Source organism: Saccoglossus kowalevskii, chromosome 13, assembly GCF_978046115.1.
Source record: "Saccoglossus kowalevskii chromosome 13, keSacKowa6.1, whole genome shotgun sequence".
Classification (NCBI taxonomy): Eukaryota; Metazoa; Hemichordata; class Enteropneusta; family Harrimaniidae; genus Saccoglossus; species Saccoglossus kowalevskii.
In genome coordinates, this window is record NC_140653.1 from 34,910,584 (window position 1) to 34,928,343 (window position 17,760).

The 17,760-nt window shown below is 32.8% G+C and overlaps 1 protein-coding gene across 1 annotated transcript in view; it reads right to left on the minus strand.

The window, feature by feature from the left end:
* LOC102806717 (DNA polymerase kappa-like) overlaps positions 1 to 17,760 on the minus strand; it is a 32,552-nt gene that overhangs the window by 3,975 nt on the left and 10,817 nt on the right. The window contains exons 7-9 of the mRNA XM_085506805.1: positions 13,697 to 13,863; positions 10,436 to 10,565; positions 2,512 to 2,683 (exon numbers count right to left, since the gene is read on the minus strand). Coding sequence (XP_085362931.1) covers positions 2,512 to 2,683; positions 10,436 to 10,565; positions 13,697 to 13,863 — 469 coding nt within the window. The remainder of the gene's footprint in view (positions 1 to 2,511; positions 2,684 to 10,435; positions 10,566 to 13,696; positions 13,864 to 17,760) is intronic.

Below are 17,760 nucleotides of genomic sequence, written 5' to 3' on the forward strand. Positions count from 1 at the left end.
CCATGAAATGAACAAATCTGAGAGAGGTCCACATGTAGTATCTATATATGTAATATCAAAGCAATTGAACTTATGGTTTTCAACAAGAAGTCGAAAATATTACTTTTTACCAAAAATGACAAAAATATTTACCCAAATTGGAGAATTGAAGATATCATCACGAAATGAACAAATCTGAGAAAGGTCCACATGTAGTATCTGTATATGTAATATCAAAGCAATTGGACTTGCGGTTTTTAACAAGAAGTCAAAACAAGCAGCCTGTCGTCTGAGATACACGTAGCTCTGCTGTTAGCAATGCACTTTTTAATTTAAGAATATCATTAGAAAATGAACAATATGTATAGTATCAAAACAACGGGACTTGCAGTTTTCAACAAGGATTAAAAACAAGCAGCCTGTCGGCTGAGATAGCTCCGCTGTTAGCAATGCACATTTCAATCAAAGAACTGAAGATATCATTAGAAAATGAGCAATATATTTACCGTATTACCCCGGGCACGTGCGCCCCTCCCCCTGTTTTCACAAAAGTTACATGTTGGGGACATCCTCGGTTAAATGCCCAGGGTGATTTTTAGCCAAGAACGGTGTCAACAATAAAGTTTTATTTGTCAAAAACAAACACATTTGATTTATTTAAATAGTGTTTGTTACAGTAGTTCTCTTTTTGGAGTGTGTGGTGGCCCTGAAAAGGACCGTTTTGTTTGTGTTTTTACGTAAACACTCATTGGAACTTAATGTCGTAAGATGAACCACGCAGCATGTGGCGCGCACGTTTTGCTTTCTCTTCATTCATCGTACACTCATTGGAACTTAATGTCGTAAGATGAACCACGCAGCATGTGGCGCGCACGTTTTGCTTTCTCTTCATTCACGATGAATCCAATATTGCAATAATCCATACCTTGGTGAGTGGTTTGAAGCACTTAGCTTTGGTTTCAAAACGTAGCATTTTGCTGACTGTGAATCCATAACGGGAGCTAGCAATTTTGAGACATCACGTCGTAAACTTGCCACTTTCTTTCCATCCTTCATCACAGCTAATTGCGATGCGATGTATCAATACGTACGTGAACAAAATTATGCTAATGAGGTCATCGCCATCTTGGATTACAAGCGGTAGTTTTTCGCGGCCATTTCGACTTGCACTGATCACGGTTACTAAAAAGTAACCTTGCATTGATTACAATACTACCACACTTTGTAGCCAATCTCAGTGAGTAATACAACTTCATTCGCTGACATAAAACAAGTTTTATTCTTGAAATTCGACCCTGTGTCTTAGTGTTCCCACAGTTCTTGACTGAGTGCTCACGTTTATTAAAACCTTGCATAAATCAAGAAATAAGTACGTGTACAAAGTGGACGAACACAAAATCACATACGATCACAAAAACAACTTTTTAAAATCTTTTTTGGGGTGGTCCTCGGGTAAGTGCCCACCCCCAATTTTTCCCGATTTTGTATGTTCAGGCCCCTGGGCGCGTACCCGGGGTAATGCGGTAGTATCAAAGCAATCAGACTTACTGTTTTCAACAAGAATTTGAAAATATAACTTTTTACCAAAAATATTCATCAAAATTAGATAATTGAAGATATTATCACGAAATAAACAAATCTGAGGTATCTATATGTATAGTATGAAAGCAATCAGACTTGTGGTTTTTATCAAGATGTCAAAAATATCACTTTATACCAAAAATTACAAAAATATTCACCAAAATTGAAGAATTGAAGATATCATCACGAAATGATCAATTCTGGGAGAGGTCAACATGTAGTATCTATATATGTAATATCAAAGCAATTGGACTTGCCTTTTTTAACAAGATGTCAAAAATATCACTTTTTACCAAAAATGATAAAAATATTCATCAAAATTAGACAATTAAAGATATCATCACGAAATGAACAAATCTGAGAGAGGTCCACATATAGTACCTATACCGGGTTATATGTAATATCAAGCAATCAGACTTGTGGTTTTTAACAAGATGTCAAAAATATCACTTTTTACCAAAAATTACAAAAATATTCACCAAAAATAGAGAATTTGAGATTTTGACATGAAATAAACAAATCTGAGAAAGAACCAACCAAAGTACATATCAAATTTGAAAACATTTTGACTTGCGGTTTTGAAGAAGAAGTTGAAATTGTAAAGTTGACGACGACGGACAATCAGTAATATTAACAGCTCCGCTGTGACGACATTGTTGACAGCCCTTCAATATTTCCTCATTATTGCTTGATAATAGATGCCGACTCAACTTGAAGTTCTGGTGTACATGTCATATAATGTGAACCCAAAAATGTACACACTGACATGTACATGCTCACAATGTGATCTAGTCAATGTCTTTTATCCAGATTAGGTGAATGTAATCCTGCCACTGTTTTAATGTAGTACGGTACTCAGTAAATTAGTGGATATAAACAAAGTTACTGACAAATTAACCATGGATAAAACAAACATCTACAAAAAATACACTTGATTTGATTTCCTCTTACCCATAAGTCTCAATCTGAGTGGTTCTGGTTGCATTGTTTGTATTTCCACTCTCAGGAGTTCTTTAGCAGCATTGTATATATCACTCAATGTGTTTGTAACACAGGAAACTGTCACAGCTCTTGTCTTTGTCTCAAATGTCACCAACTTTATCTTCAATGTGATGGTTTTGCCCTATGTCAATGTATAGTAAGTTGTATATCAGTCTCTATTACCGGTATAAACAAATAAATGTATCTCTCTGTAAAATCTAAAACAGTTCACTACATATTCACTTGATCTACTTAAAATACTCATTTGCTTAAAGAGTTACAGTTGTCTGTTCACATCAACATATATAACGCATATAAAATATTGCTTGTTTACATTAAATTTAAATATGCTCTGCATGACGACTATAGCCAACGAACATCTGATCAGTGCACAACCCAATAACATTCTAATCAACTGACTTTTTACCAAAGAACCCAAAATTTTATACAGGTATAGGCAAGGTAATATGTTCATGGATATGTAGCAGGCAAAACTATCCCATTAAACAGTGAGTTACTCCAAAAACGTTAAATACTTGCAACAGAAAAGTAAAATTCAGTCTTTGAAGCTATAACATTTTGTATTTACCGGTAAATACTTTTTGTTAGTTTTGTGAATGAATACATGTACTGTGCATTATGTGTTGTATCAGAGGTACATTACTTGGGGTTTGCAATGCACATAGTACTGTTTGGTGACATCATGCCAAGATCCCATTCTAGTTTCTTCTCGTAGATAGCGAGACTGATGCTACTACCTTCGGACATGACATAGGCAGTTTGTAATAAATTAATGAAACATGTATTACCACATTCATAGCGAAAAAATGTAATGCATAGAAAATGTACAGAAAATATAGTTATCGTAATTGGTCATATCTTGAGCAGCTATTTTGATACACCCAGACATCCCAGTATCCTAGTTACCTTGGGCATGCGCATTCGCATTTTTCTGAATTGGAACACTTATGCGAGAGCGAGGTTGTAACAGGATCTTGATATCACGTCACCGTAGTTGCAAACCCCAAGTAATGTACCTCTGGTTGTATAAATTATAGAAGTTTAAGTTGAATGGTCGATGGAAGGCGATTTTAAAGTGGCATAGCAACTCGTCATTTTGGGGTATTATAATGCTGGACATTGTTTTCAAGTACACAGACTAAATATATTCATTCATACATATACAAGTTTTACTTGCATAATAAGTGATGTACACCAACTTATATTCAGTCATCAACATACAAACCTGATCTGCATGATAAATTATGTACACCAACTTATATTCAGTCATCACCATACAAACCTTATTTGCATAATAAATTATGTGTACCAACTTATATTCAGTCATCACCGTACAAACCTGATCTGTATAATAAATTATGTGTACCAACTTATATTCAGTCATCACCATACAAAACTTATTTGCATAATAAATTATGTACACAAACTTATATTCAGTCATCACCATACAAACCTTATCTGCATAATAAATTATGTACACCAACTTATATTCAGTCATCACCATACAAACCTGATCTGCACAATAAATTATGTACACCAACTTATATTCAGTCATCACCATACAAACCTTATCTGCATAATAAATTATGTACACCAACTTATATTCAGTCATCACCATACAAACCTGATCTGCATAATAAATTATGTGTACCAACTTATATTCAGTCATCACCATACAAACCTGATCTGCATAATAAATTATGTACACCAACTTATATTTAGTTATCACCATACAAACCTTATCTGCATAATAAATTATGTACACCAACTTATATTCAGTCATCACCATACAAACCTGATTTGCATAATAAATTATGTATACCAACTGATATGCAGTCATCACCATACAAACCTGATCTGCATAGTAAATTATGTACACCAACTTATATTCAGTCATCACCATACAAACCTTATCTGCATAATAAATTATGTATACCAACTTATATTCAGTCATCACCATACAAACCTGATCTGCATAATAAATTATGTACACCAACTTATATTCAGTCATCACCGTACAAACCTTATCTGCATAATAAATTATGTACACCGACTTATATTCAGTCATCACCATACAAACCTGATCTGCATAATAAATTATGTACACCAACTTATATTCAGTCATCACCATACAAACCTGATCTGCATAATAAATTATGTACACCAACTTATATTCAGTCATCACCATACAAACCTTATCTGCATAATAAATTATGTACACCAACTTATATTCAGTCATCACCATACAAACCTGATTTGCATAATAAATTATGTGAACCAACTTATATTCAGTCATCACCACACAAACCTTATCTGCATAATAAATTATGTACACCAACTTATATTCAGTCATCACCATACAAACCTGATCTGTATAATAAATTATGTACACCAACTTATATTCAGTCATCACCATACAAACGTGATCTGCATAATAAATTATGTACACCAACTTATATTCGGTCATCACCATACAAACCTGATCTGCATAATAAATTATGTACACCAACTTGTATTCAGTCATCACCATACAAACCTGATCTGCATAATAAATTATGTACACCAACTTATATTCAGTCATCACCATACAAACCTGATCTTCATAATAAATTATGTTTACCAACTTATATTTAGTCATCACCATACAAACCTGATCTTCATAATAAATTATGTTTACCAACTTATATTCAGTCATCACCATACAAACCTGATTTGCATAATAAATTATGTGTACCAACTTATATTCAGTCATCACCATACAAACCTTATCTGCATAATAAATTATGTACACCAACTTATATTCAGTCATCACCATACAAACCTGATTTGCATAATAAATTATGTGAACCAACTTATATTCAGTCATCACCATACAAACCTTATCTGCATAAAAAATTATGTACACCAACTTATATTCAGTCATCACCATACATACCTGATCTGCATAATAAATTATGTTTACCAACTTATACTCAGTCATCACCATACAAACCTGATCTGCATAATAAATTATGTGTACCAACTTATATTCAGTCATCACCATACAAACCTGATCTGCATAATAAATTATGTACACCAACTTATATTTAGTTATCACCATACAAACCTGATTTGCATAATAAATTATGTATACCAACTGATATGCAGTCATCACCATACAAACCTGATTTGCATAATAAATTATGTATACCAACTGATATGCAGTCATCACCATACAAACCTGATCTGCATAGTAAATTATGTACACCAACTTATATTCAGTCATCACCATACAAACCTTATCTGCATAATAAATTATGTATACCAACTTATATTCAGTCATCACCATACAAACCTGATCTGCATAATAAATTATGTACACCAACTTATATTCAGTCATCACCGTACAAACCTTATCTGCATAATAAATTATGTACACCGACTTATATTCAGTCATCACCATACAAACCTGATCTGCATAATAAATTATGTACACCAACTTATATTCAGTCATCACCATACAAACCTGATCTGCATAATAAATTATGTACACCAACTTATATTCAGTCATCACCATACAAACCTTATCTGCATAATAAATTATGTACACCAACTTATATTCAGTCATCACCATACAAACCTGATTTGCATAATAAATTATGTGAACCAACTTATATTCAGTCATCACCACACAAACCTTATCTGCATAATAAATTTTGTACACCAACTTATATTCAGTCATCACCATACAAACCTGATCTGCATAATAAATTATGTACACCAACTTATATTCAGTCATCACCATACAAACCTGATCTGCATAATAAATTATGCATACCAACTTATATTCAGTCATCACCATACAAACCTGATCTGCATAATAAATTATGTGAACCAACTTATATTCAGTCATCACCATACAAAACTTATCTGCATAATAAATTATGTACACCAACTTATATTCAGTCATCACCATACAAACCTGATCTGCATAATAAATTATGTACACCAACTTATATTCAGTCATCACCATACAAACCTTATCTGCATAATAAATTATGTACACCAACTTATATTCAGTCATCACCATACAAACCTTATCTGCATAATAAATTATGTACACCAACTTATATTCAGTCATCACCGTACAAACCTGATCTGTATAATAAATTATGTGTACCAACTTATATTCAGTCATCACCATACAAACCTGATCTGCATAATAAATTATGTACACCAACTTACATGTATATTCAGTCATCACCATACAAACCTTATCTGCATAATAAATTATGTACACCAACTTATATTCAGTCATCACCGTACAAACCTGATCTGTATAATAAATTATGTGTACCAACTTATATTCAGTCATCACCATACAAACCTTATCTGCATAATAAATTATGTACACCAGCTGATATTCAGTCATCACCGTACAAACCTGATCTGCATAATAAATTATGTGTACCAACTTATATTCAGTCATCACCATACAAACCTGATCTGCATAATAAATTATGTACACCAACTTATATTCAGTCATCACCATACAAACCTTATCTGCATAATAAATTATGTACACCAACTTAGGGAACTGATCATTACCACCCAGCCGGTTTCCTGTGAGTTTGACTCGGTTTACCGTACCGGTCGTTGCTTTACCGTACCGGTCGTTGCTTTACCGTACCGACCGTTGCTTTACCGTACCGACCGTTGCTTTACCGTACCGGCCGGACAATTACCGTACTGATAGGACCAATACCGACTATTTATCACCTTCGATTAATGAATGCATGGTAAACAAAGCCCCGGTAACTGATCGGCGCCCTGCCGGTAACCGTGAGTCATGCATGAATTAATTGGGCATTTTGCAAACAATAAGAATTTTTTTTTCACCCACCCATTGAAAGTGAATAATTTGAAAAGGACATAACTTGTACAACAGAGTGTTACGTCCCAGTCGACTAGAGGACTCGATGGGTTAATTATTTGTTTATATTTGTCAGTAGCTCACACAGTGGAAAGAAAGTCGGACAACCGTCGAAATACAAATAAATAAATTAAATAAAAAAGTCTTTCTGAAATTTCATGTTTTTTTTCAATATATGTGTGTTATTCACATATTCATGATCGCCTGTAACGCTATAAAACGACAGTCCTACATCGTAGCTTACCCACGACGTTGAATAAAACGTCTCAACCTGTCGCATGAATTCGATGATACTTGCATAATGTGTCAGCGTGACTCGCTTGGCCGAGCTCACATGTATTTAAATTCGGGCTTGGGCGTTCGAAAATCTGTTTTGATACTTTGTTGACAATAACACGCGCAACGCGTGCACGTAGTCCAGATAAAATTCAAGTGCGTAAAACGGAATTTGACCTTGCTCTAGGTCAACATTTTTCTATTGCTTTTCGACCTCATTTTGTGAGTTTGCTTATGGAATTGTCCAAACATATTTACCCGATATTTACACACCTCCTCCAACAATCCCCAATGTAACTTTATTATAACAAAACAGAGTGTGCAAGTGTGCCGGTATATCTCTTTTTGGAACATGTGATTGGCCCTGAAAAGGGCTGTTTGGTTTGGGGCAGAATACGATTTAGACTGGAAAGGTCGGGACTTTTTTTTGTTTTACAAAAAAAATATAATTACAGCCAATACAAAGTCAGCTTGGACATTCAGTTGCGAGACATAACAAAATAAACGGTGCCAGCGATAGATTTAATTTGCGAATGAAAGAACAAACTAAACGCAATCAAAGGCGCCGACCACTCGCGTTGGAAATAAACTAATAAAACGCGTTGCGACGAGAAATCTCGTCTGCATCTATCATTCACGCAAACGCACACACACATGCTATTTTCGTATGTTGAATACGTTGGCAACGTCGTCAAATATTTAGCCCAATCACTGAATAAAAAAACATCCAAGCACACGTGCACTGGCGCCAGATAAAGTGAAAAAATGAAAACAAAATTACGTCTGCACTGTGCATTTTTAACAATAACCAAAACCATTAGGTTACATGCCAAAACTACCGACTCAGGATTCATCATACACAAATATAGCCACTTTCATGGAACTGTTATTTTTGTAACCCACTTTGTCGGCTCAGTTGATTTGGGAGCACTGATCCCAATTTAAAAAAAATAAAAATATCGTATAAAATAAAGACGCAGTTCCGTCTGTAGTCGTATCCAACAGTTCACATGGGAGCTCCATGGTCTCAAAAAAATCATGTGTAGCATTATCACGCGCAACTTGAATGTAAATATTATGCAATAATAATGGTAAAGTTTAATCTCTGACAAATAAAAAGACGCAACAAATTGACCTGGTGGTGTATTTGACCTCGAAAGCTACTGCATAGCAAACATAAACAAAATGATTTATAAACAGACTATAACTACAAACTAAACAAATTCTACTCAAATTAATTCTACAGTTTTGCTTTCTCAGGCGATCCTGTGCATAAAACTGAAATTTAAACAGGTCGGCATTTTACCGGTAAACCGGAAAATCAATGCATAAATTAACTTGTCAGAAGTGTGAATTGCCTCCTGCCAGTACGGTAACGGCCTTGCCGGTACGGCTAATGACCTTCGGGTACGGTAAAGCAGCGGCCGGTACGGTAAAGCAGCGGCCGGTACGGTAAAGCAACGGCCGGTACGGTAAAGCAACGGCCGGTACGGTAAAGAAACGCATGCCGCAGGAGACTCACAGGAAACCGGCTTGGTGGTAATGATCAGTTCCCTTATATTCAGTCATCACCATACAAACCTGATCTGCATAATAAATTATGTGAACCAACTTATATTCAGTCATCACCATACAAACCTTATCTGCATAATAAATTATGTACACCAACTTATATTCAGTCATCACCATACAAACCTTATCTGCATAATAAATTATGTACACCAACTTATATTCAGTCATCACCATACAAACCTGATTTGCATAATAAATTATGTGAACCAACTTATATTCAGTCATCACCATACAAACCTTATCTGCATAATAAATTATGTACACCAACTTATATTCAATCATCACCATACAAACCTTATCTGCATAATAAATTATGTACACCAACTTATATTCAGTCATCACCATACAAACCTGATCTGCATAATAAATTATGTACACCAACTTATATTCAGTTATCACCATACAAACCTGATCTGCATAATAAATTATGTACACCAACTTATATTCAGTCATCACCATACAAACCTGATTTGCATAATAAATTATGTGAACCAACTTATATTCAGTCATCACCATACAAACCTTATCTGCATAATAAATTATGTACACCAACTTATATTCAGTCATCACCATACAAACCTGATTTGCATAATAAATTATGTGAACCAACTTATATTCAGTCATCACCATACAAACCTTATCTGCATAATAAATTATGTACACCAACTTATATTCAGTTATCACCATACAAACCTGATCTGCATAATAAATTATGTACACCAACTTATATTCAGTCATCACCATACAAACCTGATTTGCATAATAAATTATGTACACCAACTTATATTCAGTCATCACCATACAAAACTTATCTGCATAATAAATTATGTGAACCAACTGATATTCAGTCATCACCGTAGAAACCTTATTAGCTTATTCAGTCCTGAGAACTCACAGTTCACTGACGTAATTAGAATGCAGATTAAAGCGGGGGAGTCGTCACCTGCGCATGCATCAGATGGCCATAGCGTGTTATTGTTTACAAACAAGCATCTACTCATGAGCATTTGCATTTTTAGCATGTGTTGTTATCGTCACTTGGGACTCAATTTCCATGCATGCGCTGGTGACGACCCTCTCGCTTAAACATTTCATTAATCATCATGTCTATACCTTCAGTCCTTCAGTTTTCAAATCTTCAGCTAATGATTCACATAGTTCATAACATTTCTGATACAATTCTGGTGGTGAACTAATTTCTTTGAAAGTTCTTTCGACACTCATACTTTTTCTTTCTCCGTCTCTAAAAGGAATCAATTATTAGTACAAATTGGAACTGTTGAAGATATTCATAATTAATTCATAATCTCTGATCCTAAATATAATTTTTTGTTGAGGGATTAAAATACATTTTGAGGAGTTATATAATTTTAATTTGATATAGTAACTTTACTATATAGGTATGTTATAGTGAGGCTTTGTTACAACAGGGTCTGCAGGATGGCAGGCCTTATGCCACCACATGTGCTTTTCTACCAGAAATTTTATCCCATACATCAAATTTCGATAAAATAATTCTGGAATATCATTTTTTTCAAATTAAAATTTAGCAGATCAGAATAAAGAATAAACAAATAACACAATATTGTGTAATAGATCCTGTCCAGTTAGTAGTTAGCGTGTGAAATATAGAAAATGATAAAATTGATATCTGACTAAAAGCAATTTTCTCGAACAAAATGGCCACCTGTCAGCCATGTTGAATAAAATGACAAAGCAAACTGCTATGCATAAAAACTACCATGTATGATGTGCGAATGAATATATATAAATATAATATGTTTGTCTTATATAGTTTCTATTTTGAACAAAAATAAGTTAAAGCATTTGACGAAAAAAATTTGACGAAAATCAAACCACAAAAATATACAAACATGCATCAGAATTCCATCACATGCTTGTAAAACCTTTGTGTAAAACCGTTGACGACATGTTAAAGGGGAACTAAATAGAGCCTAATTTGGTGTTTGTATTTATCAAGTTATGTATATTGATTATAAATTTGAAAAAAAAATAATAAAAAAAAAATGATTATCTTCAGAGTTATGATGATTTAAATATCAGAAATCATAAACCTACAAAGGACTTCCGTTTGCGCCATCTTGCCATAAAAAAACGCCTCATGAGGTATAAACAGGAAAGGTAACAAAGCATGATGACAAAATAGTATCTGATTAAATATAAACAACTTAGGGAGCCATAGTTGGCTGGACTGGTGAATTGACTTCTAGTCTAGGTTGTTTCGACTTTTACGTTAATGCTATTTACAAGCGTATCAACATACAAACATTATGCATGTGCGATTGTTCGAGACAGGCATTTTTTTTCTGGATGCTGAAGTATGCAATCTTGAGTTTGTAGGGTGGTGGTGGAAAAATTTTTCGTCCATGTATTCACGGGGCTGCACTGGCAAATCATGGGACAATTGTCACAGGAACACTAATTAGATTGTTCACAGACTTCCGTGTATAATTTGAAATAAAACTATCATCCGAACAAGGGGCATCATCGACGATATACTCTCATCACTCACATAGGACTGATCTGAATCTTCAGTATACTGTACTTCCCTGATCATAAGCCCGGAGACATGAACACGCAAAGGAAAAGTAAGGGATGAGCTTATACTCAGAAATTATGATTTTGTTTTGGGGTTAAACACTGTAACCATTTTGCCAACAACGTAAAATTATCCAAAAAAATGATTCGTTCACCACGCCGGGCTTGGGAAAATAAAACTTATTTTTGAAAAATAATGCATCATTGATTTCCACGACACTTACAATGAAAAAACAAACATGTTCATAAAAAACACACACATTTTATTACAATACGATTTACATACCCATCATTACCGTCTGAATTTACGGTGAAATAATGATTAGGGTCTGTGGGGAAACATTCGAAGGCATTCATCATGATCTTCGTTTTGGTATATTTTCGATCGTACGCAAACTCTCGACGCAAAGCAATTTTTCACCATGAGATTTTTCAGCACAATTTGACCTGAAACAATCTCCTTTGACCTTACAAGTCATGTCTTTCATTAACCAATCAAAATGATGTGTCGTAATGATGAAGTTTTCCGACTATTGACAATGATTTTTTAACGCAATGCGGAAGTGAATTACCGCAATGTTAAAATGCGATCTGTAGCACGAAAAAACGATAATTTTTTCTCTAAAAACTGGCAATTCGCAATTTCCGAAAAGTAAACAACGGTTAATAGTAACCATGGGTAAACTGAGTGTGGAGGAAGAATTTAAACACCTTTTACGGTTGCCAACATGTCACATCGTTCAAACCCTAGGCCTTTCATGATAGTCTCAAAGTAAACCATGCCCAATAACCAGGTACACGACTTAACGATCACATTTTTGGCTTTTCGAAAGCTACTACTCAAAGAAATATATTGGATTACTCCAGTATTGCAACATCGGGTTCATCCTGAGTAAATGATAAAATAGAAAGGATGCGAACCATGTTATGAAATGAAACACACATTTTACATGCATATTTTAAAGAATATCGTCAACGCCCAGTAAAAACACTCTGGGCTTATAATCGTGAATGCCCTCAACTCAATAAATACCTAGTAAAAATAGAGGGATGGGCTTCATACCTGGGAGGGGCTTACGATTGGGGAAGTACGATACTTTAACGCAATTGGGCTTCCACTCTCAGAATACTGTGATTCAAATGCATAATGCTCTAACCCAAGTTCTAAAAAGCACATTGTGCATATAAAAGTATATAAAAGTATGTTGAGTATATACTCGTAGTACACAATGCTTGGCAGCATGAACGGCTATGTACAATGGCGTATACGAATGCGATCAGATACTAGAACGTCATAGCTTTGAAAAGTACCCGGATGTTAAATATGTTCGTTCGTTATTTATTCCCCTCCATGAATGGCCTCCATGGTGTTAAATTGCAAGCACTTCAAATGCCTATCCAAGCTACAGTTATAATTAAAACAAAATTAAACCGCTGCAGTATTATTTCGAATACAGTTTAGAATATACACAACTATAAATTAACATGGGGGGAGGGGGGCAAAGTGGTCACCAGTCAATCAAAGACCATCAAAACAGAAAGGTAATTGAAATGCATACCTGTATGTATACCATCATGGCGTCAGGCATGTCTAAGAAAAGATGTTGTACCAATGGACACACAGAACCCAATACATTATTCCCAGTTTCTGACTTTCAATGACAGGGTTTAAAAAGACACCATATTTTGGTAGTCTTATGAGTGGGAAAATTCAGTGCAAGTTTGTTATACTTAAAATCCCACATTAATCAATTTGTGGCTTAAGTGAACATTTGTACTTCCATTGCAGAGATATAAAAACAAATACTTATCAACCTTGCTACTGTTGTTGAACCAATTCCAAGTGATATTCGGATGAATGAATCTGAGGTAGTTTTACGGAATAACAGATATAATATATCCCTATAAGTGTACAAGTCAGTACAGGTATTCACACCCAATGCATTCAACATCTTTTCAGTAATTTTACCAATACCACTAACCTACAAAATAAAAGGTGTACCCCTTATTTCATAACAGCTCTGTGTAATAATGTGTATTATTTGAAAAATCACAGTAATCTGGTTGCAAGCAGATTTAACTTTTGATGACAAACCTAACAATCTCAAAATATCTAAATTAATAGTTTGCCAAATCTCTGAACAAATAAAAATTACAACACTTGTTTAATCTGATGTTGTATGGTCATTTGTAAGATATCCTCTATGTATAATACAAAATGATTGTTTCCAATTACAATGACAAGATTAAATGTAAGATATCCTCTATGTATCATACAAAATGATTGTTTCCAATTACAATGACAAGATTAAATGTAAGATATCCTCAATGTATCACACAAAATGATTGTTTCCAATTACAATGACAAGATTAAATGTAAGATATCCTCTATGTATCACACAAATTGATTGTTTTCAATTACAATGACAAGATTAAATGTAAGATATCCTCTATGTATCACACAAAATGATTGTTTCCAATTACAATGACAAGATTAAATGTAAGATATCCTCTATGTATCATACAAAATGATTGTTTCCAATTACAATGACAAGATTAAATGTAAGATATCCTCTATGTATCACACAAAATGATTGTTTCCAATTACAATGACAAGATTAAATGTAAGATATCCTCTATGTATCACACAACATGATTGTTTCCAATTACAATGACAAGATTAAATGTAAGATATCCTCTATGTATCATACAAAATGATTGTTTCCAATTACAATGACAAGATTAAATGTAAGATATCCTCTATGTATCACACAAAATGATTGTTTCCAATTACAATGACAAGATTAAATGTAAGATATCCTCTATGTATCATACAAAATGATTGTTTCCAATTACAATGACAAGATTAAATGTAAGATATCCTCTATGTATCACACAAAATGATTGTTTCCAAATACAATGACAAGATTAAATGTAAGATATCCTCTATGTATCATACAAAATGATTGTTTCCAATTACAATGACAAGATTAAATGTAAGATATCCTCTATGTATCACACAAAATGATTGTTTTCAATTACAATGACAAGATTAAATGTAAGATATCCTCTATGTATCACACAAAATGATTGTTTCCAATTACAATGACAAGATTAAATGTAAGATATCCTCTATGTATCATACAAAATGATTGTTTCCAATTACAATGACAAGATTAAATGTAAGATATCCTCTATGTATCATACAAAATGATTGTTTTCAATTACAATGACAAGATTAAATGTAAGATATCCTCTATGTATCATACAAAATGATTGTTTTCAATTACAATGACAAGATTAAATGTAAGATATCCTCTATGTATCACACAAAATGATTGTTTCCAATTACAATGACAAGATTAAATGTAAGATATCCTCTATGTATCACACAAAATGATTGTTTCCAATTACAATGACAAGATTAAATGTAAGATATCCTCTATGTATCATACAATATGATTGTTTCCAATTACAATGACAAGATTAAATGTAAGATATCCTCTATGTATCATACAAAATGATTGTTTCCAAATACAATGACAAGATTAAATGTAAGATATCCTCTATGTATCATACAAAATGATTGTTTTCAATTACAATGACAAGATTAAATGTAAGATATCCTCTATGTATCATACAAAATGATTGTTTCCAATTACAATGACAAGATTAAATGTAAGATATCCTCTATGTATCATACAAAATGATTGTTTTGCATTACAATGACAAGATTAAATGTAAGATATCCTCTATGTATCATACAAAATGATTGTTTCCAATTACAATGACAAGATTAAATGTAAGATATCCTCTATGTATCATACAAAATGATTGTTTTCAATTACAATGACAAGATTAAATGTAAGATATCCTCTATGTATCACACAAAATGATTGTTTCCAATCACAATGACAAGATTAAATGTAAGATATCCTCTATGTATCACACAAAATGATTGTTTCCAATTACAATGACAAGATTAAATGTAAGATATCCTCTATGTATCATACAAAATGATTGTTTTCAATTACAATGACAAGATTAAATGTAAGATATCTTCTATGTATCACACAAAATGATTGTTTTCAATCACAATGACAAGATTAAATGTAAGATATCCTCTATGTATCACACAAAATGATTGTTTCCAATCACAATGACAAGATTAAATGTAAGATATCCTCTATGTATCATACAAAATGATTGTTTCCAAATACAATGACAAGATTAAATGTAAGATATCCTCTATGTATCATACAAAATGATTGTTTCCAAATACAATGACAAGATTAAATGTAAGATATCCTCTATGTATCACACAAAATGATTGTTTTCAATTACAATGACAAGATTAAATGTAAGATATCCTCTATGTATCACACAAAATGATTGTTTCCAATTACAATGACAAGATTAAATGTAAGATATCCTCTATGTATCACACAAAATGATTGTTTCCAATCACAATGACAAGATTAAATGTAAGATATCCTCTATGTATCATACAAAATGATTGTTTCCAATTACAATGACAAGATTAAATGTAAGATATCCTCTATGTATCACACAACATGATTGTTTTCAATTACAATGACAAGATTAAATGTAAGATATCTTCTATGTATCACACAACATGATTGTTTTCAATTACAATGACAAGATTAAATGTAAGATATCCTCTATGTATCACACAAAATGATTGTTTTCAATTACAATGACAAGATTAAATGTAAGATATCCTCTATGTATCATACAAAATGATTGTTTCCAATTACAATGACAAGATTAAATGTAAGATATCCTCTATGTATCATACAAAATGATTGTTTCCAATTACAATGACAAGATTAAATGTAAGATATCCTCTATGTATCATACAATATGATTGTTTCCAATTACAATGACAAGATTAAATGTAAGATATCCTCTATGTATCACACAAAATGATTGTTTCCAATTACAATGACAAGATTAAATGTAAGATATCCTCTATGTATCACACAAAATGATTGTTTCCAATTACAATGACAAGATTAAATGTAAGATATCCTCTATGTATCACACAAAATGATTGTTTTCAATTACAATGACAAGATTAAATGTAAGATATCCTCTATGTATCATACAAAATGATTGTTTCCAATTACAATGACAAGATTAAATGTAAGATATCCTCTATGTATCACACAACATGATTGTTTTCAATTACAATGACAAGATTAAATGTAAGATATTCTCTATGTATCACACAAAATGATTGTTTTCAATTACAATGACAAGATTAAATGTAAGATATCCTCTATGTATCATACAAAATGATTGTTTCCAATTACAATGACAAGATTAAATGTAAGATATCCTCTATGTATCATACAAAATGATTGTTTCCAATTACAATGACAAGATTAAATGTAAGATATTCTCTATGTATCACACAAAATGATTGTTTTCAATTACAATGACAAGATTAAATGTAAGATATCCTCTATGTATCATACAAAATGATTGTTTCCAATTACAATGACAAGATTAAATGTAAGATATCCTCTATGTATCACACAAAATGATTGTTTTCAATTACAATGACAAGATTAAATGTAAGATATCCTCTATGTATCATACAAAATGATTGTTTCCAATTACAATGACAAGATTAAATGTAAGATATCCTCTATGTATCATACAAAATGATTGTTTCCAATTACAATGACAAGATTAAATGTAAGATATCCTCTATGTATCATACAAAATGATTGTTTCCAATTACAATGACAAGATTAAATGTAAGATATCCTCTATGTATCATACAAAATGATTGTTTTCAATTACAATGACAAGATTAAATGTAAGATATCCTCTATGTATCACACAAAATG